Below are 24,977 nucleotides of genomic sequence, written 5' to 3'. Positions count from 1 at the left end.
GTACATCAGGAAAGGGAAAAGTGCAGTGAATGTGTGAAGACCAACTGATGTATTTCTCTGTGTGTCAGGATTCCACAGGTGGCAGATTTGATGGCAGGTATGGACTGACAATAAACCGTCTGCTCTTCATCAAGGTCCCAGCTGTGTGCTGTGTCCTGTATACCTGTAGCAGATCCCATTTTTCTGTAGTTTTCTGGGCGGAAGGTTGGTGAAATTCTCTTGTCAGACTTCCCAAATGAAAAGGCACGGGATTCATTCAGCAGAGATGAAGCTGATAAACTGTTTTCTGTTCAGGACACTTACAAAGGCTTATTCAGTGGTCAGAATTAAGAAGGCGTTTACTTAAAGCATGCATCTAAAATACATGCTTGCGTATGACTTGGAATGCAAGTATCTATACTTGGAACATGGGTGTTTCTCAAATAGCACGTATGTTTTATTTACTTTGATTGTACCTATGTAGTATTTTTATGGCACAATCTTATTTCACAGTTTCCTTCAGTATCCTGTACAAAACAGTCTTCTGACTGATTTCAGTGGAATCCTGCCTCATTTACAGGCATCTGTACCCCATACATAAAATGCAAGTTTCAAGTTCTAGAACAATGCATAGTATGTAAAGACAGTAATTTGGACAACAGAATGTTGCTGCTTGGTGGTGCACAAAAGGGGCTGCACTGATTTGATGTACACAACCTTAACTAGATTTTTTTGTTACGGTTAGCTTTGCCTCCTTCATGTTTTTATTAAAATTCAATGGGGTTTGTAGTGTAATAACACTACACAAGTCTTAACACCACTGTACAGATTGGTATTTGAAAACAAACCTTGAAGTGTAACAGGCTGTTTTCTTACAATGAGCACATGGAAGGCACTGCCTCAGATGTTTCCAAAAGCTTTGTTTTGCTTTGTGGTTTTTAGTTTTTATTTAGACACAAAATACATGGGTTTTTATGCAAGGTAGTTGGTTCCTTAGAGAAGCACTTCAGTGAAGAAACTTAATGGTTTGGATTTCAGATTACTTGGTTTCAGATGAGAAAATGGGTGTGCAAACTTGGACTAGGAATTTGTAGGAAACCATCATCAATTTCTGTGAGGTGGGCAAGATCTCATGTAACTGTATCCTGAAATGCGCTCATGTGGTACTTAAGTAAGAGGGTGTGCCCCAGTGTATTTTGATGTGCCTTATGTAAAGCTTGTGTGATGATATGGTGAAGGAATATGTAGTAATTCAGACTGGTGGAGCGAGTGATTCTGTAGCTGAAGGTTAGAGGCAGTTCCTGCACAGGTGATGTATTGATGAGGTTTTGCTGACTGCGAAATGAAAGGAGAAGTGTTCAGTGTCAAGGATGATGCCAAGGTTATGTACAGTGCCATTAGTATGGAGTGGAATGATGTCATTCTGTGCTTTAAGCTTTCCTGATTCCAGAGAAGCTGTTGTATTTAAGGTATGTAAATGCAGCCAATGAAGAGCTAGTTTGTGCGGTCAAGAAAAACAGGCTGAAGGGTGGCCGAAAATGTGTTTGTTATGCAAGTGGTGTGTTGATCCGTAGCTTGAACTGGTAGAGAAATTATAACGAAGGTGAATTATTTCTCTGCAGCTTATTGCTTATGGTAATTCTCATTGTGAAGAATGCCAGTCAATTTAGTTGGATATTGATGGACTGTAAAGTTATTTAAGTATCAGTGATAATTAGAGTGTTACACCTAATCTTAGCTGAGGGAGAAACTGCATTGATAAATAACCTTCAGAAATAGCATCTTAGTATGTTCTCTTAAGGCCTTGAATTTCCAGATGTTTGCAGAATTCCATCTTTAAACTGATGCTTCAGTTCAGTGCTTTTATTATGCTTTCATTTGTATGTTGATAGTTACATATTTGCTTACTAAACAATGTATTCTTGAAGTACACAGCTCTTAAATTATGTTAGTTTCCCCTTGCCTCTCTCCAGACATCTTTCCATCTTTATTGTGGGCCTGTCGTGTACATCTTTAAATGCTTGCTTCTTTATCTGTTTAGTGATGGAAAGGAAAAGTAACCTTTTTGGCCAGTGTTTGTTTTGTTAGTCCAAACCACACTCTTCATAGGATATATTTCCCTCTGATGGCCTTTTTGATTGTTTCCATTTACATAATACAGATTTTCTAAATAGTAATGAAATCTGTTGTTTGACTTAACTGGTGGTAAAAACACAAGTTCTTTTTTTTTCCATTCAGGCTACTCTCTCTGCTTCTATTCCTGTAGTGATACTCCTGTTAATGTTGCATTCTTCTAGTTGTAATCTGGTTTGGAGTGAAGCAGCTTCACAGCCTGAGGTGTGATCAGTTGTGTTCATTCCTTACACTGTCACACTTCTCCTTGAAGTGCTTCACCATCCCATACGGAGTGTTGTCAAAAAGCACAACTTTCTCCAAGTAGAAAAAGGAGAGATTTCAACACTTCCACGTGAAAGCCCCACCACAGCTTTGGGAGCTGTGCATGTGGCTTTTGCTGTGATGAATCCACAAAGGAAGAGCTGTAACGTCTTTGAACTGATTTCAGATAACTCTCACAATCTGGCAGGAGATTCAAAATGCAGGAGGCTGTCTTCTTTCCTGCAGTCCCTTGCTTGCTTTTGTTCACTCACTGCAGATTCTTTGAAGTCAGAAGCATCTCCGTTAAAACGACTTAAATTTTATCTCTTCATATTGTGAAGTATTAAGTTGGTGCTTAATTTGACTTCTGGGTAATTCAGGCTTCAGTAGGTTATCCTGCACTTAAAGATTGCTTTTCATTAACTATTGTAAGAAGAATGATCTCTATTTTTTCCTTTACAAATTTAATTTAGGTAAATTTCCTAGTCGCATTTATAATTCAGTTGGTTAAGCTGAAGTTTGAATAGCATAAATGGAGAGAACTTCTACAAATCCTCAAAGGGAGTTAATTTTGTGGTATTAGAAAACCTCATGTTTACATTTGAGTGATGATTTAAATGGAGCTACACTGAATGTTAGTTCTAGATATTTGTGGGTACTGAATGTAGATGAAGTTATTTTTATACTGTTTAATAGAAATCAAAGAGCATCAAAGCTTCTGCAAACAGAAAGAAGGAAGCTACATTTTGTACAGACAAGGTCATTGCTGACTACTTGTTGAGAAAATGGCAGTATATCTTGTATTTAAAGAGCTTTTCTGCTGTATTAACTGATTTAGGAGACTATTGTCAACTAAGCTTTTGCTTTTTCAGTCCTTTTCTGAAGTGATTTTATCCTTAGTAGTTGTGTGTACAATTTTAGCTGGAGCTTCTTCTGGGTTTCTTGTAATAGCCTTTCCTTAGAGTAATCTCTGCTTTCTGCTGGCTGATTTTTCCTTCCTTGATTCTTAGAATTGTTAGATTTCTGTACAATTATGGACATTTATCAGAGCTGCATCAGATATTAGAATAAAATCATCCCATTCCCCCTACTCCCCCCCCCCCATTTTGAATTTAGCAGATTTTAATGCTGGGATGGCAATATCCTAATAAATGTAAATGCTGCATCTCAACCAACTAATCAAAGTTTGTAAGTCCTAGAAAGCACTTGAAAATCAAGCGTACAGTTGCAAGCTTTTTGCTGTGTTTTTACGTTAAGCTGTCGAAATGCACTGTTTAGCCACAGCTTACACCAGCAAAAGTAGTTTGCACTGTACGGTTTATTCTGCGCTTTGTTTCTTCCTCTTCCGTCCTTCTCCCACGAGCATAATCATCTATAGAGTCAAAAGCTAGTTTTGTATTACGTTACAACTCTCTTTAGAGCAACCAACCAGCAAAAGAAAAAACCCACCACACCAAAAGAACTTTTTTTTGAATTACGTTCCTGACTGCGGCCATTCCAGGAGAGCATGGTGGTTGAAGATGGTTAAGTGTCTTTTCCCACATAGGTGTAGACGTGTCAGTTAGCAGAGATCTGTTAGGAAATAAGGGCTAAATAGTAGATAAATGGATCAAAACTTCTGTTGGGATTACTTCAGATTTTATTTACTCATTGTACACCTTTGCATTCTCATGTTTCTCAGATGTTTGCCCCATAGAGGGGTGTGCTATAGGAGGTATTTCACTATAGCTGATGGAGGCCTAATAACATAAAGTGAATAGAAGTAAATTTAGTGTTGACGTAAGATCCAGTTCTAACAACAAGAGGAGTACTTCGGCAAGTTGTGTGCAGTAACTCACATTTGAATTCAAATTGTCGTTACGTAACCGTGTGTTGTGAATGGTTATAAGCTTGATGCAAGTCATGAATAACATCTGTTCTGGTATCTTTGCTGATGTGAAAGTAGTTATCTTAGTTGTTCTTTATGAACCTGAATTTGTAAGTAGCAACTGTAACTGTTGCTTACTTGGGAAGGCAGCATCATGGAAGCTTTTGTAGCTGCTCTCTAGCTAGCCAGAAAGATTGAAAATTCTGATCATCTGTATCAGTTATTTTGCAGCCTGTGTATACAGCCTTTTAAATGACTCAGATGCTTTTTGAGAATCTCTTTGTGTCTTTGTAGCTCAGAGGCACTTGAGGGTTGTTCTGTCTCTGAGCAGTACTCACCAATGTGACTCTGTCACTGCATATAGACTGGAGAACTTCTTGTGCCTACTTTGGCCTTTTTCATGTGTTGCATGAAAAGAAGTATCATTGGTATGATGCTTTCTTGCTTTGTCACTAGGCAAGGTGATCATAGTTGGCATTAAACCAGTCTTGGTTCACATTTACCAGTGAGTGAGAGATGCCTGTGCTTCTTTAAACATTCGCACATGTGAGAATCCATTTGTATTTCTTTAGTACCACTGGGGGTACACTTGAGATATCTCCCATCTCCACCACTGCCGTTTTCTTTCACTACCTGTTCTCTGCCCTTATCAGACCAGGCAGCTGCTTATCAGTGATCAGAAGCCTCACCATGGCACAGCAGTCCTTGTACCTGCTGTGGGCCCCTTTTGAGTGGCAAGGCCTCAAGGTAAATGCTCTGTAACTACATTTCCTACCTGCTTTTGAGTCTCTTGATGCTGTCTTTATTACTGGTGAGGGAGACTGACTTTCATTCTCGCTTCCTTTTCCGATAAGGAGAATTAAGACAGAAAAATCAGAGCCAAAGCATTTGTGATTTTGAAATCTTCACCTTTCCCTAAGGAGTCATGGAGAACTACCCCTCCTGGATTTGATGGTAAAGTATTTCAGGTGCTTAGTTATTCCAAATGTCAACACTCCTGAAATGAATGGTAGGTGTTAGAGTTTGATTGTACTGGCATGAGAGGAATCTTCTGTAACAGCAGAATGACCTCTGAGAGTTGAGTATTGGCTAAGTACTGTAGGTTGGATTGCTTTAAACAGTGAGAGTCTCAGTGCTGTCAGTAGTTTGGGGTAAAATCTGGTGTCTTTCTGTGGATTGCATTGACTTCATTAAGATGTTTGCATGCCATGGTATGACCTGTCACCCATAGGGTGGAGCTTTGAACACAAGTGGGTTTGAAATCCCAGAAAGGGGAGTCAATTCTGCGGGGCCCTTTGAAGTTTGTAACACAGGGCTGCAGTGGCCAGCCCTTTGGTGCTTCAGCAGTTTGCTTGCCAATCATCTTCTTGGTGAGACTTCTGTCACCTTTCCTTCAGCCAGGCAATATCCCAATTACAGTGGCCCATCTTCTCTCTTCACTTCTCTTTCCCTCTGTGCCAAATGTAGAGTACCCCCAGATTTATCCCCCAAGTGGTCTGTGAGCCACTTGGTACCCTATGAACCAAAGGGTACTTGCATTTAAGTTTCCTCCAAAGAGCACATTCAGTGAGTACAAGAGTAGTACATACCCTCCAGATAGGCAGTGTAGGGTAAGACTTCCCATCTTATGTCAACAGAGCAATAGATTGCTCCAAATTAACGTGTTTTCATGAAAAAGCCGTTACAGTGAGTAACTGTGTTACCGCACTGATCTACAGTTGTCTGGGCTAAATCCTTTGATGCAAAGATTTTGTCTGCACTTGAATCACAAACCATGAAATCTATGTTGAGAACAGTTATTGCTGATGTTCAGCTAATTGCAATGTTCAGAAGATGTGAGAATTGCTACAGTGGTGGTGTGAGATCATTTTGCAGGGAGGAAGACGTTGATGTAGTTCATACTTGCAGTGACAGAAGTGTTTGGCTGGGATTGACTCTGCCCAGCCAAAGTGCACACACAGGTTTACTGAGGTGTCTGGTTTAGTGCTGATATTAGTGTTTGATAATGTTAAAGCCTGTAAAGACTTTGGATCCCATTTCTTGAAAGGTGTTACGGCTCTTCAAACATACATGGTATTTTGTGGGTGTTTTTGACTGTAGCTTTACATTTACCTTCTGTAACGCACAGCAAGGCTCCGTTACTGTTTGGAAATAACACTTCTGCTTCTCCAGGCACGTGAACATTACTCTGAAACCTGAGTAAAGAATTTTTGACTTTTTTCTGTAATACATCTTACTTGAGAAATGAGCATACATTTTGAATAACAATAATGCATAAATGCAACAGGTTTATGTGGTACTTAAGAAATGATCCTGGGGCTAGGGAAAGGAGTCTGGAGACTTGTCTTCTCTTGCTTTATATTGCCAGCAAGACTTCTTTGATAGGTCTGTCTTTTCTTACTCTTTGTCTTTGTAATTTGGGGAGGTGGCTTTGGCACAGTTACGGGTTAACTGGGGAACTTGGAGTCGTAAAGCTGTGTATGATGAAATTGAGGGAAAGAATCTTAGGCAGTATTTGAGGATGGGTATTTCTTTCAGAGTTACTTTTGGTGATAGATGCATTGGTTTAGATACAAACCTTCTCTGTAAAGCTCTATGCAGGTTGTTCCGTCTTCGTTAGAAGTAGACCCAGAGATGCTGTACCCAAATCCATTCTTTCTTTTTTGCAGCTTCAGTGACTTTTGGGGTCTCTTCCAAATGTTACATACTGTGATTATCTCCAACTAGGAAGTGAAGTACTTCCTCTATAGTTAGTTCTGTTAAAGATCCATGAGCAAAACTGAGATTAGAGCATTTAATCTTAATTATCTTTCACAAAGGCAAAGTAAGTAATGTTTTTAAAATGGCCCAGCCAGCCTTAAAACAATAAGCACAGTTTTGTCCTAGGAAAGGCAAGGAAGTAGTGAGACCCAGGCTTAAAATTGTCCAACACTTGATCTTGGATATGTTCATCATTTTTCTTTGAAAGATTTAAAAAACATTTGTAACCATTTCCTTTATGTGTTTCATTCCCCATCCAGGGACCTTGAAGGCACTAGCAGAAAATGCAGCAGAGCTGTTCTGGCCTGTAACTCTTTTTCTCCTGTCCTGCTCACTTAGTTTAATAGCCTGTGTGTATTTGACAGGATTTCTTGTGGATCTTTAATTAAAGTACCAATATCTGTGTTATTTGAAGATTACATGTGTATTTGGGTGAAGGCCACTGGAACTTTAATGTTTCTACACTAAGACAAAACTGATGGAATACTTGTTTAGCTGTGAATTTCTTATCTCTGTGCTTTGTCTGTCTTGTCTCATAGTCTAGAACACGAGCAGAAAACAGTGATACTTGTACAGTAAGTCCTTGTTTTATTTTGCAGGTTTGTTTTAATGTGGAAGTGGATCTCACAGCTTCATGTAAATCAAACAAAGGTGAGTAGGAGTTTTGTGGGTGCTGCTTTTCTTGGGGGGGATGGGTGTGCTTCCCCCCCTACCCCAAATTCCTTAGGTCCATTAGCATATACTGCTAAACACTCAAAAAGCTGTCAAGGAATTCTGCTAGCTATTGAGAACCAAAATGATGAATACTTCAAATTAATTTCACCCTCTACACATTATCCACCTGGTTTCAAAGTACTGAAAGTGTACTTTGCATTGTGAAAGCAGCTGTTAAACTTGCACTTACTCGATTAATAAATAACTGTGTAGGAAACTTGACCAGCTACCAGAATAGTATCTCAAAATTTTAATAATGAAAGTCTCTTGAGTCTGGGTTTGGGTTTTGTGGGTTTTTTCCCCTCAGGGACACTTTTGAGTGCTATTTGAAAGACAAGTCTATGAAGATTTACTGCTGGTACTTATGAGCTGTAGAACTTAGGTGTCTATTTGCAAATGCAAAGTGTCAGTCTGGGAAAATTGTTCTGTAACTTTGGCATTTGTGTCACCCCCCATTATTTTGAGGGAAAAAAGAACTTAGCCCAGATTTTGTTTCTCTTCATGTTACTTGATATTCTACTTCAGGAAAACTTTGGACTGTAATATTAGTCCCTTCTCCATTAAATTTTGTGAAATGTAACAGGGACCAATGTGCTTTAGTCTGTTTTAGCTTGAGTCTTTCAAGAGTATCTTTAGGTAAGGTCCCACAGTTCAGTAAATTCTCTGCTGTGGGGACAGGGCATGATGGACTTGTGTGCACAGGCTTCCATACCAAACAAAAGCTGGCTTCTCAAGTTTCCTGCTTACTATTTGACCAATATGATACAGCTTCTTGTGGTGACCTGGTGTTTTTGAAGAGGTGAGAGTAAGATCCCGTTTACTCAGATGGGCTTGTTCTTTAGCTATAGATGTAGTTTTAAAAATCATAGAATGTTTAGGGTTGGAAGAGTCCTTAGGATCACCCAGTTCCAGCTCCCAAAATGTAGTATGTGCATTTTAAACTAGATGTGTCTGTTGTGTCTTCTGCTCTGCAAAGACTTTTCTTAGTGCTACTGCTGGCAGCTTTAAAATACTGATTACAGCAGAATGCTTTGTGGGGAATTTAAAACAACACTTTGTTCAATGTTGTTCCTTTGTATAATGTACAACTGATTCAGGACGTTTGATTATGGATTGTCTTCTGAACTATGAACAATTAGAAGTAAGCTGTACTGCTGTAGCATGCATATAATCAGATGTAGACAATGTTTACTGCCTTAGCTTGACTTTGCAAGTTTCTAGAATATGCTGCTTTAAGAAAAGGACTAAATACAACTCTGCAAAAGGAAATACTTTATCTGAGGATGAGTGCAAAACAAGAATCATGGCTACAGAAGGGACTTGTATTCTCGGTAAGATTTAGATTGTTCCCTGTGCCTTCTAATGCTTTCAGTACTTCATGTTACAGTTTATATTCTGTCTCTTCTTAATTTATGTATTATCTCATTACTGATTTAAGTGCAGAAAATTAGTTGAGAAGTCTATATAAATAACTATGTTCTTTAAGCATGAGATCATCTGAATGAAACTCCAAAGACCTTTCATCTTAATGGTGGTTTTCTGTGTATAATAGAAAAAAGCTGGTCTCTGAGGGGAAAGTCTCTGCTCTTGCATACATAACAAGAGGACAGAAAAAATGTGTAAAAGAATACACGGAAACAGTGTAATGGCATTTGATCAGTGTTGTTATTGCTTGGAGGAGATCTTGAGGTTCTGACAGTTCTGTAAAGATGACAACTGAATAGTCAGTAAATCAATGCAAATATTACGTGTTTATCAGGGAACAAAACAAAAACCAGAACAAAACAAAAACCAGATCCAGTTATACAAATCTGTGGTGTACCACAGATGCATTGCGTTGCTATGTGTATTGCTTCTTGAGTACTAGTTTAGTTCTGGGACTGAAAAATGAGACAGAACGTTCAGAGAAGGGCAGCAAGGATCACTGAAAGACTTAAAGAACAACCTGCGTTTCCCAAGTGCCTCTGTCTTCTGTCTCCACTCATGAGCGTGGTGGCTGCAGCATCTTCTAGACTTCTAAACAGTGAACTCCCACGACTCAATGCAAACTTGTCCTTTTGTGTAAGCTTATGTCATTTAAACCAATAGCTGAAAATGGGATTTAATGATTTGCTCAAACATTTTTCTTGTACACTTGACCAGAATGTATTTCTTAGTGACTGACAATGTGGTTTCCATGTAGCTTTTCTTTGAGTAAAGGATCTGGGGCTTTTGTTCTTTAATACAAATGCAAAAAATATGATATCCTGGGTTTTGGAAATGAAAAATAATAACCTTTTGCTATTTAAAATACACAGGTGTAAAATACTATATGCAGTGAATGTACTTTATTGGGATTACCATAGTTTTTATTCTTTAAGTTTCTGACTTCCAGGCTGTATCTCCTTAGCTCCATATGACATCCTATCTTATATTAAATATGGGGAAAAGTAAGGAAAAAATAATCTTGGTCTTAGTGTGTTAGTGTGTTAATAGAATTGTGGGTCGCTCTTCTGTGTAACCTGAAGGTGACAGAAGGTAAGTGCTTGAGCTGACTTTTCTTGTAACAGTGTGTAGAGTGAGATCAGATTTTAAGCGTTTGAGGTATCAGGGAAAAACACTTGCTTCCAGAAAGTATCTTGAATGTATTAAGTATTGCTGTACCTAAAAGCAGAGGATGTAATAAATCAATAATAGTACCGTGGATGCTGAAGAAGAATAGGTTATGTACATCATTCTGCACAGGATAAATTTGAGTATGTGGGATGTGTGTTTATTTGGCTTGTACAATGGATCTCAAACAATTTTCATCTTGTTCGTATTGTCCTGGTAACGTCAAGTTGAGTTTTCAGCCATTAAATCACTTATGGTGATGACTTTCAAAACAAAGACCATTTATGAGGGGGGTGACATTATCACATGGAATTGCAAGTTTTCTCTGTTCATCTGATCATGTACAGAGTTATATAGCTTAGGGTCTTTTAAAAACTCTTTATTTCATGTTTGTCGATAAAAGTGATAACTTTCTCCAAGTTGGCAGAATTTTTTGTTCTTAAAGCAAAAAGGTACAAGATGGTTTTTTAGCCTTAACCTGGCACTGCTCCTTTCAGTCTTATTAGGTTTTTAACCCTTGATCACTGAAAGATTATAGAGGAGTATGAGAGCTATTTTGCTGGTAAGGATGAGTGAATATCACTAATATAGTTCATTACACTAAAGTTCTAAATTAAATGAATGAAAACAGAGTGTTCATTTCAGGTAGTCTTTTTATATGTGGGAAGGATAGCATGCTTTAGGAGTTAAGAAGTCTTAACATTTGTGATGCTATTAAAATATGGACAGCAAATAGTTGCCAGCCAAAAAGCATGAGAAATTGCTAGATGTGTTTCAAATTGTGCTGGATGAAAAAGATTTCAACTTTTATTTAATAAGAAATAAGATCAGAATATTTCCAAAGTTGAAAGGTTTTCAAAGATCTGCCTCAATAAAATCAAGTTAAACTGTTCTTAATGTGGTCTTTCAGAAAGCTGTACTGTAAATCCATTGTGCAGCATCGTTTTGTTGTCATGCAAGTTTTCATCTGTGGTCTGTAGGACTGACACTAGCTCATGCAGGTAACTAACCATATAATGAATTGAGAAATATTCCTGTAAAAATAGTCAAATAAACCTGACTAAAATCCTTCCCGATCTGCTGTGATCTTTACAAGCTTAACAGAAGTACATAGAATAGCTTGTCCAAATAACAAGCTGGATGTTTATACTTTAAGAGGTCTTTTGCTCAGTTACTGAATTCGCCTTTCTCTGAAATTTGGATCTATGGTGAAAATAAGACTTCTGTGACCTTGTAGTTGTAGTTGACTGGGGATTTGTACAGTTACGGAAAACAGCTAATTATTAAAGTCAGTTTGTTGCTGTGTATTGGATTTGTATTGGAAGAAATAGTTCTTTACCCAGCTTTTCACAAAAGATGACTGAATTGCAAAAAAAACCTTTGTTTTAAACTGGAAGTCAGTTTTAGATTGGGATATGAAAATTCTGTAGGTTTTGCTTTGGTTGATGAATTTTAAATACATTAAATACATCATTGCTCACACTTGGTGGCCAAGGGAATGTTTTCAGTTCTGTGTGTTCTACACGTGGGGAGTAATTAGATTTGCATACAGAATTTCACCACCACTTGGTGGCAGTACCTGGCTTCAAAAGGACTTGTTTCTGAGCTGATGAAGTGGCTGATTCTGTACTAGAGGTTAAGGGGGAGTAGATTTGTCATAAAATTTCTAAAAGTTAGTGATGTGTTTTAGAAATCAGAATATTTTTTATTTAACCTACTGGAAGGATTTGCGTTGTAAGTCTCTATGGAAAGCCAAGCTATCATGCCTAATGCGTAATTTAAGCCTATTTCTTGAGTTAATACTATTCTCAAGTGATGTATTTAATATTCCCCACTTGAATTATTCTAGCATTTACTTCTAGCATTTTACTTTGATTGAGTAGCGTACTTAAAGTAATTTTAGAACATAAAATTTGCTTCATGGTAGTGTTCTTCATAAGGATGTGTTTTGCAGTTAAATAGAGGACTGCCAAAGCTTTTTTTGCCTTCTGAAATGTTCTCTGCATTTTCACTTTTTCATTTATTAATACAAGTTTTAGGGAAAGATTCCCTAGTAGATTTTTCTGTCAAGAAAGCTGCTAAAAGTTTGTGCCATTACTCATAGTTGTTGCCTCTTGGTTGTGCCGATTCAGCAGCGTGTGGGTCCCAGCTTTTTCAACTGGATAATGAAATGGTTGAAAGTGTGAAGGAACCTGGGGGAGTGGAGGAAGGCAGGAGTACTTAAATTGGCTTTGCTGTGAAGAAAATCATGATTCTAGTGTATAGCACAGTAATTTGACAGCATTTGGCTCCATGTTGAGACTACTTCCTCTTTCTTTAAACCAGAATCTTGCAATGACAGCAAGTCTTTCATTTTAGTATTATTCCCCATGTAAGGACTGTATGAGCCTGGAAGGATGCACTGAACATGTGCTGTTTGTGAAATGTGTCTCTCACTGTGACTGGAGCTACAGCAGAGCGTTCCTAGTAGGAGTGGGTTCTGTGAGGAGGAAGTATTACTGTCTTGCCTGAAAAGCTGATGCTGAGAGTCCAGCATCCTTAGGCCCCTCTGAGATGTGACATGTCAAGAAAGCGTCTAAATAAATTGTGACATAGAAGAAGGATACATTCTGTGGAAAGTCCTGAATTGTAGAAATAATAATAGAAAAGGAGGTGTGACTTGGGAAATGCATGTATTTACATTTGAGTGTGATAATATTACTTACTGGTAATACTATTTTATGTAGTGAGACAGCTCTGGAAAACAGCAGCACTGGAAGAGAGAGAGAAGATTGAGGGGCATCAAGCTATAGTTTTGCTGTGAATGTGTTCTGTATAACTTGGGATAGAGAGAATGTACTGCTGTTATATACCTAATTATTTTTGTGTCATTTTCTTAAGCTGAATGATAAATCAGAAGTTGGTGGTTGGAAACTTTAAAAAAGTAAAAATACTCTTGTAGCTGTATTGCTGGTATTTGAAATGAAAGGAAAAAGTGGATAGTCTGATCATATGGAGCACTCTGAAGAGGAGTAACGTGAGCAGGAGTTGGGATTCCGTGTGTCAAAGTGTACTAAAACAGAATCACAGAATAGTTGAGGTGGGAAGGGACCTATAGAGATCTTGTCCAATCCTCTGCCTTAAGTGGGTGACCTAGAGCAGTTTGTCCAGGACTATGTCTGGACAGCTTTTGTATGTCTCAAAGGATGGAGGCTTTACAACCTGAGCAACATGTGCCGGTCACTGTCACAGTGAAAAAGTTTTCCTTGCTTTCAGATGGAAACTCAGGTATCTCAGTTTGTGCCCATTACTTCTTGTGCTATCACTGAACACCACTGGAAGGTATCTAAATCTATTTGTACCTTCCCATCAGATGTTTGTACATGTTCAACCCAAACTATTCTGTGATAACTGTGTTAATGAGATCATAGTGAGCCTTGTCTTCTCCAGGCTGAAGAGTCCGAACTCAGTCAACTTCCCCTGATATGAGATGCTCCAGTCTCCTAATTGTCTTAGTGTCTCTTTTCTGGACTCTGTCCAATAGCTCCATATTTCACTTGGACTGGGCAGCCCAGGGCTGGACACATGACTCCAGATGCAGCTTTACCAGTGCTGAGTAAAGGGGAAGGCTCACCTCCCTCAGTGTGCTGGCAGCACTCCTCACAGGATATTATTGGCCTCCTTTGCCACATGGCATGTTGCTGGCTCGTGTTCAGCTTGCTATCCAACAGGACCTCTAGGTACTTCTCTGCAAAGCTGCTTGCCAGCATGTACTGGTGCATGGGGTTATTCCTTGTGTAAGACTTCATACTTCCCTTTGTTGAACTTCATGAGGTTTCTGTCAGCCCATTTCTGCAGCCTGTTGCTGAGGTCCATCTGAATGGCAGCACAGCCCACTTAGCTGCTCCACTCAGCCTTGTGTCATCAGCAGACTTGCTCAGGGTACCTTCTGCCCCATCATCCACGTCATTAATGAAGATACTGGACAGTGTTGGACAAGTATTGACCCCAGTTTATAGCTCCAGTTACTGGCCATCAGCTATACTTTGTACCACTGATCACAACCCTTAATTTTTTGGCAGCCAGATAAAAAAGCTGTCTCACAATAAGGATTTTTCTTAATAGACTGTAATGAGGAAAAACCTTCTTGTTTTGTAGTTCTGGTGGTTAATAAACTAAACTACTTGTATCATGTCTGGATAAAGGCAATTTTTAGTACCATACTTGGAACTTAAGAATACATTTGGCTGAAAAACACAGGTAATGGTGGTTTCCATCTGAAAGGGATGAAAAGTGTTTTCTCAAACATTTAGCTGCTTTAGAGAGAAAAATTGTGTGAGCATGTGAGATTGACATGAATTATCTCTGCATGTAAAAGTGCATTTTGGGGGAGAAATAGTGTGTCTTATCACAGAGCATTAAATCTGTATTTTTTACATTTCTATGTCTCTTACTGGAATGCTGCGAAGTCATGTATGTCTGCATTGAGGAAAACTCACACTGTAGTTCTCATCTTTAGTAGAAACTAATGGCACTGCAAGTCAAACTAGATCACACTACTAGAAATCCAAAGTAGACAAAGAGCTGCAGGAACATGGAGATTTAAGTAGGTGGCTTTCTCTATGAACAGGGTTTTGGGGTGCTGGGGGGAATTATGGAAACCTGTGAATTGCTAGACAATATGTGACTGTTCTTCAGTTACCAGATTCAAAGTCATGCTTCTTTTTTACTGGGTAGGCATCTTTTAGAAGTTACCTAACTCACATTGAAAAGTCTCTACCAATGAAACCACCTTAAACTGCTGTGTTAGCACTTCCAAGAGTATTTTTTTGAAAGTCGTACATCTGATTCTTTTGACACTTAAATTGTATTGTAATTTATTTTATTGATTGCAGTATTGAATTTTAGCATGATGCACCCCGTTGTGACAAACTGGTTTATTTTCCCAAGCAAATCAATATTAGAGGAATAAGATTAAAAATGGTCGGTGGCAGTAATGGGATTCTCTCCCTATAATTTCATTCTTCAGTTGTATACTGCTTCCTTTCAGATCTGAGCTGTTAAAGTATCACTCTTTCAACATTTTAGACCACAAGTAAAGTTTCTGAAATTTAAGGGAAGTTTATTTTGTTTCCTTAGTACCTGATACACAGCTTTTGAAGGTAAATGAACTTTGAGAAGAAGTGTGTTTCAGATCTGTTCCTGAATATAACCTTCCTGAAAAGACAGGCTGCTTGTGTGTGGTGACTCTCTGTAACTCAGAGTTTCTCTTCAGTTGATTTCTTCTACATAGCTGTGACAAGTCAGGGAATCTTTGAAGGGTATAGCAAAGTGTTAGACTGCGGGTGGCAATAACTTTGTGTTTCTTTATTTAGGAATAATGTAACGTCTTAGTGTGGCATCAGTCATTTTTCTTGGTGCTTAAAAATATGAGAGTCTTGATTAGCTATGAGAATTTCCAGTTTATGTTTTCATGTGAACAGCTGTGGATGTGAATTGAAGGTAATTCAGTTCAGTGGAACTCCTCAGACTGTAGTTATATTAATAACCATATGCTTGTATGGAAAGTGGGTGTGGGAGGGTAGTAGTCACGGTGTTGTGCATATTAAGCTGTCTCTTACTACAGAGATTTTCATAAAACTCCAGAAGTGTTGAGGTGAATTTGTAGGTTTCAAAGCTAAGTAAGGCAGTCTGCAAATAGTGTCTCTGCTGTGCAGGAGGGAGTGTATTTTCAACGCCTCAGTTTGCAAGCACAAGTAGAAGCTGGAGGAAGGCACGGTGGTCAATGACTCCGCTAGCTGTCAGGTTTTATGGTTCTATTTCCATCTGAAGGGTGGATCTGGATAGCTTTTGAGAAGAGAGAAGGTGGAAAATAAGTAATAGGTATTCTTCTAATGATCAAAATATTGTGGTTTTATTGACTTTGGGTATTCGTATTGCCAGATAACGCCCAAAACTCAGGTAGTGTGAGCTGTGTGCATTACTGTATGGAAGACGCAAAAATATTGTGCAGCTGTGTTCTAAATAACTTGGCTTTCTTGTTTGTTTTTCTCAAGATGTGGCTGGTTTATGCTAATACACTACTGATTCCTCCATTACTCTGTACAAACTTTCATTTTCCAAAGGATTTTAAACATTTCACCTTTGGAGCAAGCTCCATGATTGCTGTTTGCCATGATAAAGTTGTTAAAGGAATAGGCTGTGTAATGGGGCAAAATGCAAGGAGATGCCTCTCTAGTCCTGTGCCATGATGTGCTTAAGCTGTCTCTGGTCTGCTGCTTGATGCCTAAAAATCTGTGACTTTGGTTCCATCACCTTTAATATAATGTGTCATTTGAGAAAGCTTTATTACAGGAGTGCTTGTGGATAAAAATACAGATTTTGTTGGTTTTCTCTATCTACATAACAAAGTCTTGAAAAAAATCTAAATGGGAACAGTACAAATGTGAAACACCTTTCCTGATTCCTAAATATTTGAATAATCCCTTGAGTGTCCTGATCATTCACATATCTGCTTAAAGAATTTGGTTTATGAGGAGTTACTTAGCAAAAGATAAGTATTTTTTTGCTTTCATGACAGCACTGCTGAAAGACGCTGTATTTCTTCATTACTTCAACTAGACTGGTTAAATTCAATCCATTTAGGAGACGGCTTCTGAATTTTTGTCCTACTTAATACTCGCTCTTTTAGCTAATTTGCTTGGTTTTATGAATTTGATGAGAACCCTGATACCAAAACCCACAAAAGCACTTCCTGCTTTTCACAGATTCAGCCAACTTCTTCTGTGCTAATTTTTCAGCTCCAGTATACTTTCAAATCTGTTCTAAATCCTTGTAAAATAAGGCAGACTTTTTTGCAACAGAAACTAGATGTCTAACTACAACTGCTTGTAGGCAACAGTGTACCTCTGAAATGTAAGCTTTAATGAACTAGTATTACATGAAAGCAATACTCTTAATTTGGTGTGTGACCCTGTTACGTAGCAAACGTTGACACTTTGAAATAAGAACTTGGAGATGCTGTAAACGTACTGGTAATAAATACGATTAATAATGTACATAGAACAATGGAATTAAGTACATTTCTATCAAAAACAATTCTTAATGAACAGAAAGTGGACAGCATAGATCTGATGACAGGAAGGTTGCATCTAATCTAAATTACTGAGTGACCCAGGAAGCTTGCTCAGAGGGATTGCCGAATAATTATGTTAATATGCAATTATCACCTCATTTCTGCTGTAGTAACCTCAAGATGTAGTGTAGTAAGGGTGTTATAGCAAGTGCTGATAGTTTGCAAAAATACTGATGTTCAAGATTTTTGAGACAATAAGATTAGCTTAAGGCATTTAAATTCTGATCTGTCAGCTTGAAGATAGATCTGACCTTACACTTTTTTGATGCTTAGACTATCTGGCCACAGGCAGTCATATTTGCAGAACTCATTATGATTTTAAAAACTGGTATTTTATGAAGAAAACCAATATTAAAAAATACGTAAATTTAAAAGTACTTAATTAAATGGGGTGGAATGTGTCTTGGCTGAATAATTGATTGTTTTCTGCTTTTGAATATGAATTTTTTTCTGTATAATAAAGTGTATCATGTAAACCAGGAATAATGCTGTTAACTGCACTATGGTCATTCTAGGCTTACCTGACATAACTGAATTGAATTTGGCCTGGTCTTTTAGATAAAGTATGTTTCAAAGGTATGAACCTGGGATTGTGTGTGCTTGTGTTGGCTTTTTAAGCATTGCCATTTTTACACTTCATGTGTCTTAGGTATATAGCACTAAAGTGCTTAAATAACTGTATGATGTTTGCTCTGGTAGAGGATATAACAAACACTATTGACAGCAAATTTGAAGTTTGATCTCAATGTTTCGTTTTTCAAATACACTAAGGAAGGATTAATTACTGTGTTAGGCAGTGTTTCAGTTTGGGTGTTGCACTTCCTCAGTGATAAGAGTTAGATTATAATGTTTTCCCCAAAATTACAGGATTATGCAAAATACTTTCTTATATGTGTCTAGTTGCACGTATCATTGTTCCTGCATAAATTTCTACACACAGAATAGGTAACGTAAATGAAGTACTGCATCTTGTCTCGGTGTCATCGTAAGACTAAATTACTGTCATTTTATGTGCTTTCATTAGTACCACACTGTTAAAACTGTTTTCTTCTTCTTGTCTGGCACATAAACCAGTGAATTGTACCACCCTGATACCTGGAAAAGTATGACAATTAGTAGAAAATTAATAAAATGTTAGTGATATTATGGATACAGTAAGCATTTCAGGCTTCATTCAAAGATTGAAATCTTGTAGGAACAGCTGATTACCAGAGACGACTTCTAATCAGATCCATATGGAATAGTTCACAATCTCCATAAATACACAGTATGGAAACGAGTCTCTTACAAGATTGCACAGTGTAATGTTTTAGATTCTGCTCTTGATAACTCTGAAGAGAGTCTCAGTTTAAAGGTGATCGTATGGTGCCCCGGCCACTGTTTTAATTGAAGCTTTAACACTAATATTTAGCATCAGTATGGTTTTACATGAAGAGCAACATGGTTTTGTCTTCATCACATAAACCTGTGAAAAGTTTTCAGGAGCCATTCTGATAATGAGGATTGCAGTCTCCAAGCCGGCACGATATTCTCAGTTTGCCTCCCTGCTGTTCAGGGGGTACTAGTGTACTTGTTTTCAATGGGAAGCGTCTGTTCTTCCCCTGAACCCCTCACACCAGAGCAGATGGGTGGAACTTGGAACATGGAAGGTTTTACCTCAGAGATGGTAACAGTGAAGCCACTCATTAACACTGAATTTACCACTTCGTTAGCAACATTGCTTCCTGTTGGGAAAAGCTAATACAGGCTCTCAAATTGACTGAGCATATATTTGTCTACCTCTGCAGTAATAGAACAAGGAAAACACACATCTTTCAGGCAAAACTGGCTTACTAACTTTCTTCTTAACTTTCTGCCACCATGTTTGTACTTTGCTGCCTCATACTGTGTGAAGCTCACTCAGTTCACTTGTAAAATGGATGGAGCTGTTGTGCATCCTTGGAGGTCTCACTTCTTTTGACTTATGCATTACTGATTCTTAGTGCACGTTTGTACTGCCCATTTTTAACTTGTGTACATGATGTAAAGACTCCTGCTGGGTGGTGCATTATCACCATTTTAGGGTGATAGCTTTGAATGTGATCTTATTGGAAGTCTTTATTATGGTGGAAAATTACCCATCTCAATATTTTGTCTTCAGAATAGTAAATAAGTCATATTACATTCAGGCTTAGGTTTTACAAACGTAAAGGATGTTAAAGCATTTGTTTTGTCCTTTTGCCAGTTGTGAACAAAGCAAGCACTGTAACAGAGAATTGCCATGAGGCCGTAGGATTGCATGAATAGCTGTCAAAATGTTGAATTAAAAACTAATACAAATGCTGGATTTATTTTAGAGTGTGACGTATAAAGGTGAAAGTGTTGTTGTTTAACCAGGTTGTTTTCTCTTCTTAGGAGAAAAGGATGTCAAGAGTGATTTTCCTTAATTTTGATGAAGGACCATTGCAGGGAGCCATGGATATTACTTGTGAGTTGTAGCATCTTAATTCAGAGAGTCTAGGTAATGACTCCTTTTTACTGAGATCTATTAAAAATGTTAATTAGTGACTGAAACTAAGTATGTGATGGCAGGAATCAAATCCCCCAAAAGATCAAAGCAAGTAGTACTCTTTAAGGGTAAAATATGTGATTTCTGCAAAATATGGATGTTTCTGGCTCCTGGATGGGTGTTTTAATGTTATGCTTACTGTGTTCTGAGGTTCTATATAAGAGGTAAATGCCAGGGTAGAACTGAAGTTCATGCTCCAGTTTGTTATATACTGATTTTCATGTGTAGGCAGTTCCTTTGTGCTCACTAAGCATTGGGTAGATGCTTTTATGTATGAATGTAAGTCACTTGTAGAAAAACATACTTACGTACGCGAGGCCTCCTAGAGGCAATTAATATGTAGTAGTTGTCAGTACTAATGGATGGTGTTATTATCACACTCTGGATTCAACATCTTTTCTGGTAGGTAAATCCTAATTAAATAATTCTTTCTAATTGGGGGGGTGGAAAGGGAGTTCTCCACCTTTGAAAATGTGCTGGTTTAAGAAGAGCCCTTTTATAATAAGGGAATGGGAAGACATTTGATTTCTTCAGTGAGTTTGATCCTTTGCTGTGTCTCTATCAGTAATCAGATGTTCAAAGTCAGCTTAGCTTTCTCTTTTAATACCAAAGCGAGCACTTCCTCAGGCTTATGTATAGCATCAGGTCAGTTGTATACAAGCACCATGAAAAACAGTGCTACCTTGAGATACTTAGAGATTATTTTAGTTTCGTAGGTTCTAAAGGGAAGTATGTTTTAAAAGCAAACAAACAAAACGCTACAATGTCTAATAGGTATCTGAGTAGCCTTTACTCTGAACTTGTTTTACTTCTAGAACTAAACTAAACTCTGTTTTTGTTAATGTATATGTAGAATATATTTGCAAAAGTCTTTGACAATCTCATTTCCCCCATCTTGCTTGCATGTAGGTGTTCTTGCATGTAGGCGTTTTTGAGCTGGGGTACTGTGCAGTCGCTAGTTCGCTGTATGGTTAGTAATACTATATATATGTATATGTAATTTTTGTAATTGCTGTATTGATTTATTTTAAACATCTTGAATATCCTAAATTAAAAAAAATACATTTCTGACTAGTTCAAAACATATTTTAGATTACAGTGTAAAGAAGGCTGTCAAAATTGCCATTATTCATTTCTGTGATTGCCTGATTCTGTTCTTGTTTGACTTTTAGTGTAAATGCACTTAATGGACAGACCAGCAATATGGATGATTTAGAGATAAATACTGAAGTCACTGGTGCTAAAGAAGAAGAAGAAATCCTCTGTGATGATAATTTCATATCTGAAGAAGAAGGTGGCATTCTTAAACCACAGGAGAGTGACACGTCGTTTCAGAACAATACGTTGACTCTGCCTGAGGAGCTGTCAAGGGACGGATCTGAAAAAGCCTTAAGTGGAGGCCAGGCTTCTCTATTTATACCCACTGGTGCTCCTACTGTTTCTAACGAAAACTTTATCTTGTCTAGAGGAACTGCTGTTAACGGACCAGTTTCACACTCCACCTCAGCTAAGACTTCCATTATGAATAAAGGCAGTGTTTCATTAACCACTGGACAGTCTGTAGGTCATCACACAGATTCCTGCTCAACTTTGACAGTGGTTCATGATCTTCAGCTGCCTGCAAAGAGTACAACACAGAAATCCAATCAGCACCAAGTTTTATTTTTGTTACCTGATGTAGCACATGCTAAGAACCTGACTCATTCCATTAAAAATCTACCTACCTCTGCTTCAGTTGGTTGTGATTCACAGAAATCAGTAGGAAATAGTGTAGATAGCACTTTAGTAGGCCAAGTAGAAGTTTGTGAGGATGATAAAAATTTACTAGTAAAAGATGATTGTGTCGATACATTAACAGGCATTTCCTCAGGTACAGGTGGTTTCAGATCGGGATGTGATCCCAGCTGGGATCCACAAAAAGAGTTTATCCAGTTTCTGATGACAAATGAAGACACAATAGAGAAGTCTCCCATTCACTGTAAAGTAGGCTTAGAAAAAAAACGGAAAAGGAAAATGGATGTTAGTAAAATAACACGCTATACTGAGGACTGTTTTGGTGATACCAGTTGTATACCTAGTAAATCAAAACTGTTAAATGTTGACTTCTTAGAGCAGAATGAGGAGCTGCAAATGGTAGAACCACAAAAATACTCATTGAGTAAAGTAAAGCCTGAATCCCCAGATGAAGAGCTGGAAGCTGTTGATGCTATCCAGCAGCTCATTTACAGTCCTACTAGTAACTGTGCAGAAGATGCTTCTCCTGTTCACACTAGCACTTTTCTTACCAATACTTTACAAAATAAATGTGAACAGGATGAATCTGAATCGCCATCCACTTTCAGTACTGATGAACCATCCTTTTATCCCTGTACAAAGTGCAATGTGAATTTTAGGGAGAAGAAACATCTGCATAGGCATATGATGTACCATTTAGATGGGAACAGTCATTTCCGTCATCTCAATGTCCCCAGGCCCTATGCTTGTAGGGAATGTGGAAGGACATTTAGAGATCGCAATTCACTTCTTAAACATATGATAATTCACCAGGAAAGAAGGCAGAAACTGATGGAAGAAATCCGTGAGCTGAAAGAACTTCAGGATGAGGGTAGGAGTGCACGGTTACAGTGCCCACAGTGTGTATTTGGTACCAATTGTCCCAAAACGTTTGTGCAGCATGCAAAGACCCATGAAAAAGATAAAAGATACTATTGCTGTGAGGAATGCAATTTCATGGCTGTGACAGAAAATGAACTGGAATGCCATCGAGGGATTGCTCATGGAGCAGTAGTCAAATGTTCTATTATCGGTAGCGACATGTCCCAGAGGAAAGCACAGAAAAAGGCGTCCTTGAAAGATCCTTATTTAGGATCGTCAAAAAAGTCATCAACATATATGTGTAAGATGTGTCCTTTTTCTACGTCAACTAGAAGCATTTTAAAAAAACACATGGAATATTTGCACCCAGCATCATGCATTGATCCCTTTGGTAGCCATCTTAGACTAGACAAAAGAAAAGGCAGCATCATAGAAGAATCTTTAGAGTTCGGTAGCAGGACAAAACAGTTGATCAAACAATCTTCTACTTTTCCAAAGAACTCTGTTTTAAAACAGGATGTCAAAAGATCATTTGGCTCTACTTCACAGTCCAGTAACTACGCAAAACTTCACAAGAGGCCCTACAGGATACAGAAGGCTCGGAAAAGCGTTTCACAGACATCTGTAAGTGTGTGCAATCTAAATTCCACAAACAAGACCTTTTTGATTAGAAATAGCATTGACCAGAAACCTAAGTATTTCCATCAAGCAGCAAAGCAGAAAGCTAGTGTCAAAGCACGTGGTAATAATTTGTATAGGCACAAATATGAAAACTACAGGATGATTAAAAAATCTAGTGGCTCTTATCCTTTGCATTTAAAAAAGGAAGAGTCCAACTCTGTCAGTTCTTTACATTTATTTTCCTCATCAAGTAGTCCCCGTAATAATTGTTTTGACATGGATTCAAATAATCTTGATTGCAAAAGGGCAGAAGGCTGTAAAGCTCGTAGGCGTGTAGCTGTAAAAAGAGTGATTAAAGAATCCAAGAGGGAAGGCTCTGTTACAGGAGATGATTTGGATTGCTATCCAGATTTTCTGCATAAAATGACTGTTGTTGTTTTACAGAAACTTAACTCTGCTGAAAAAAAAGACAGCTATGAAACGGAGGATGAAAGTTCATGGGATAATGTTGAACTATGTGATTACACTACACAGTCCATGGAGGATGAATCTTACAGTGATATTAATCAGGAGCATGTAAACCTATTCCCCATATTCAAAGGTAAAATGGAAGATCATGAAGCTGGTGATAAATCTTCACTTAGTTATGAGCAGAATGATGGCTTTTATTTTGAGTATTATGAAGATGCTGAGGGTAGTAACTTCCTGCATGATTTGCATGATCCTCAGAATTTAGAAAACGTAGGATCAGCATTGCCAAAGCATAATTCAGTTTTCCATTGGACTGATTTGTCGCTTGAAAAGAAGTCCTGCCCATACTGTCCAGCAACCTTTGAAACAGGTGTTGGATTGTCCAATCATGTCAGAGGACATCTTCACAGAGCTGGACTAAGCTATGAAGCCCGTCATGTTGTTTCACCAGAACAGATAGCCACAAGTGACAAAATGCAGCATTTTAAAAGAACTGGAACAGGAACTCCTGTTAAACGTGTTAGAAAAGGTAAGTTTGGGGGAGTTCTGTGTTTTATTTCGGTTTTTAATTTGTGTATATGGTAAAGGGGACAAAGGGATTTACTGAGCACTAAGCAACACTCGCTTTATCTTGTAAAACCCCTTGTCATTGTGATTTGTTGTTGTGATGTTTCACTGCCTATAGTTGTCAGAAAACATTATTATTGTTTCCTTTGTAGCGATTGAGAAGTCTGAAACTTCCTCTGAGCATACGTGTCAGCTCTGTGGAGGCTGGTTCGATACTAAAATTGGATTGTCTAATCATGTGCGAGGACACCTGAAGAGGCTTGGCAAAACCAAGTGGGACGCTCACAAGTCTCCAATCTGTGTTCTGAATGAGATGATGCAGAATGAAGAGAAGTATGAAAAAATCCTAAAGGCTTTGAACAGTCGCCGCATTATTCCCAGACCGTTTGTTGCTCAGAAATTTGCATCAAATGATGACTTTTTATCTCAGAATGTTATACCTCTTGAAGCATACCATAATGGCCTAAAGACTGAAGATACATCTGTGTCTGCATCAGAGGAAGAAGGGCTGAGTTTCCTAAATGAATGTGATGAAACAAAAGCAGTACTACATAATGAAAAAAAAAATCAGTCACTTACACTGATAGAACTCCTGAAAAATAAGAGGTTAGGAGAAGAGAGGAATCCTGATATTTCTCCTCAAAAGATTCATAATCAAACTGCAAGAAAGAGGTTTGTTCAGAAATGTGTTCTTCCATTAAATGAAGACAGTCCATTGATGTATCAGCCGCAAAAAATGGACTTGACTATGCAGTCAGGTAAGAAGATGTTTC

General features: G+C 38.1%; 1 protein-coding gene across 15 annotated transcripts in view; it reads left to right on the top strand.

Annotated features, from left to right (window-relative positions):
• Positions 1–24,977, top strand: part of ZNF644 (zinc finger protein 644) — an 82,079-nt gene that overhangs the window by 42,520 nt on the left and 14,582 nt on the right. For 5 of the 15 annotated variants that reach the window (XM_065675347.1, XM_065675349.1, XM_065675348.1 and 2 more), the window contains 4 exons: positions 7,582–7,633; positions 19,797–19,869; positions 21,123–24,166; positions 24,357–24,962. In XM_065675347.1, the coding sequence (XP_065531419.1) occupies positions 21,154–24,166; positions 24,357–24,962 (3,619 nt within the window). In that variant the 5' untranslated portion in view covers positions 7,582–7,633; positions 19,797–19,869; positions 21,123–21,153. Of the gene's footprint in view, positions 1–7,581; positions 7,634–8,910; positions 9,028–17,917; positions 17,979–19,796; positions 19,903–21,122; positions 24,167–24,356; positions 24,963–24,977 lie in introns of all 15 variants that reach the window. The other 10 variants (XM_065675353.1, XM_065675360.1, XM_065675358.1 and 7 more) reach the window with 6 other exon arrangements.

The sequence above is a fragment of the Lathamus discolor genome, chromosome 3, assembly GCF_037157495.1.
Source record: "Lathamus discolor isolate bLatDis1 chromosome 3, bLatDis1.hap1, whole genome shotgun sequence".
In the NCBI taxonomy this organism is placed as follows: Eukaryota; Metazoa; Chordata; class Aves; order Psittaciformes; family Psittacidae; genus Lathamus; species Lathamus discolor.
The sequence above is the reverse complement of the archived record's forward strand: the minus strand, read 5'-3'. Positions and strand labels throughout refer to the sequence as shown.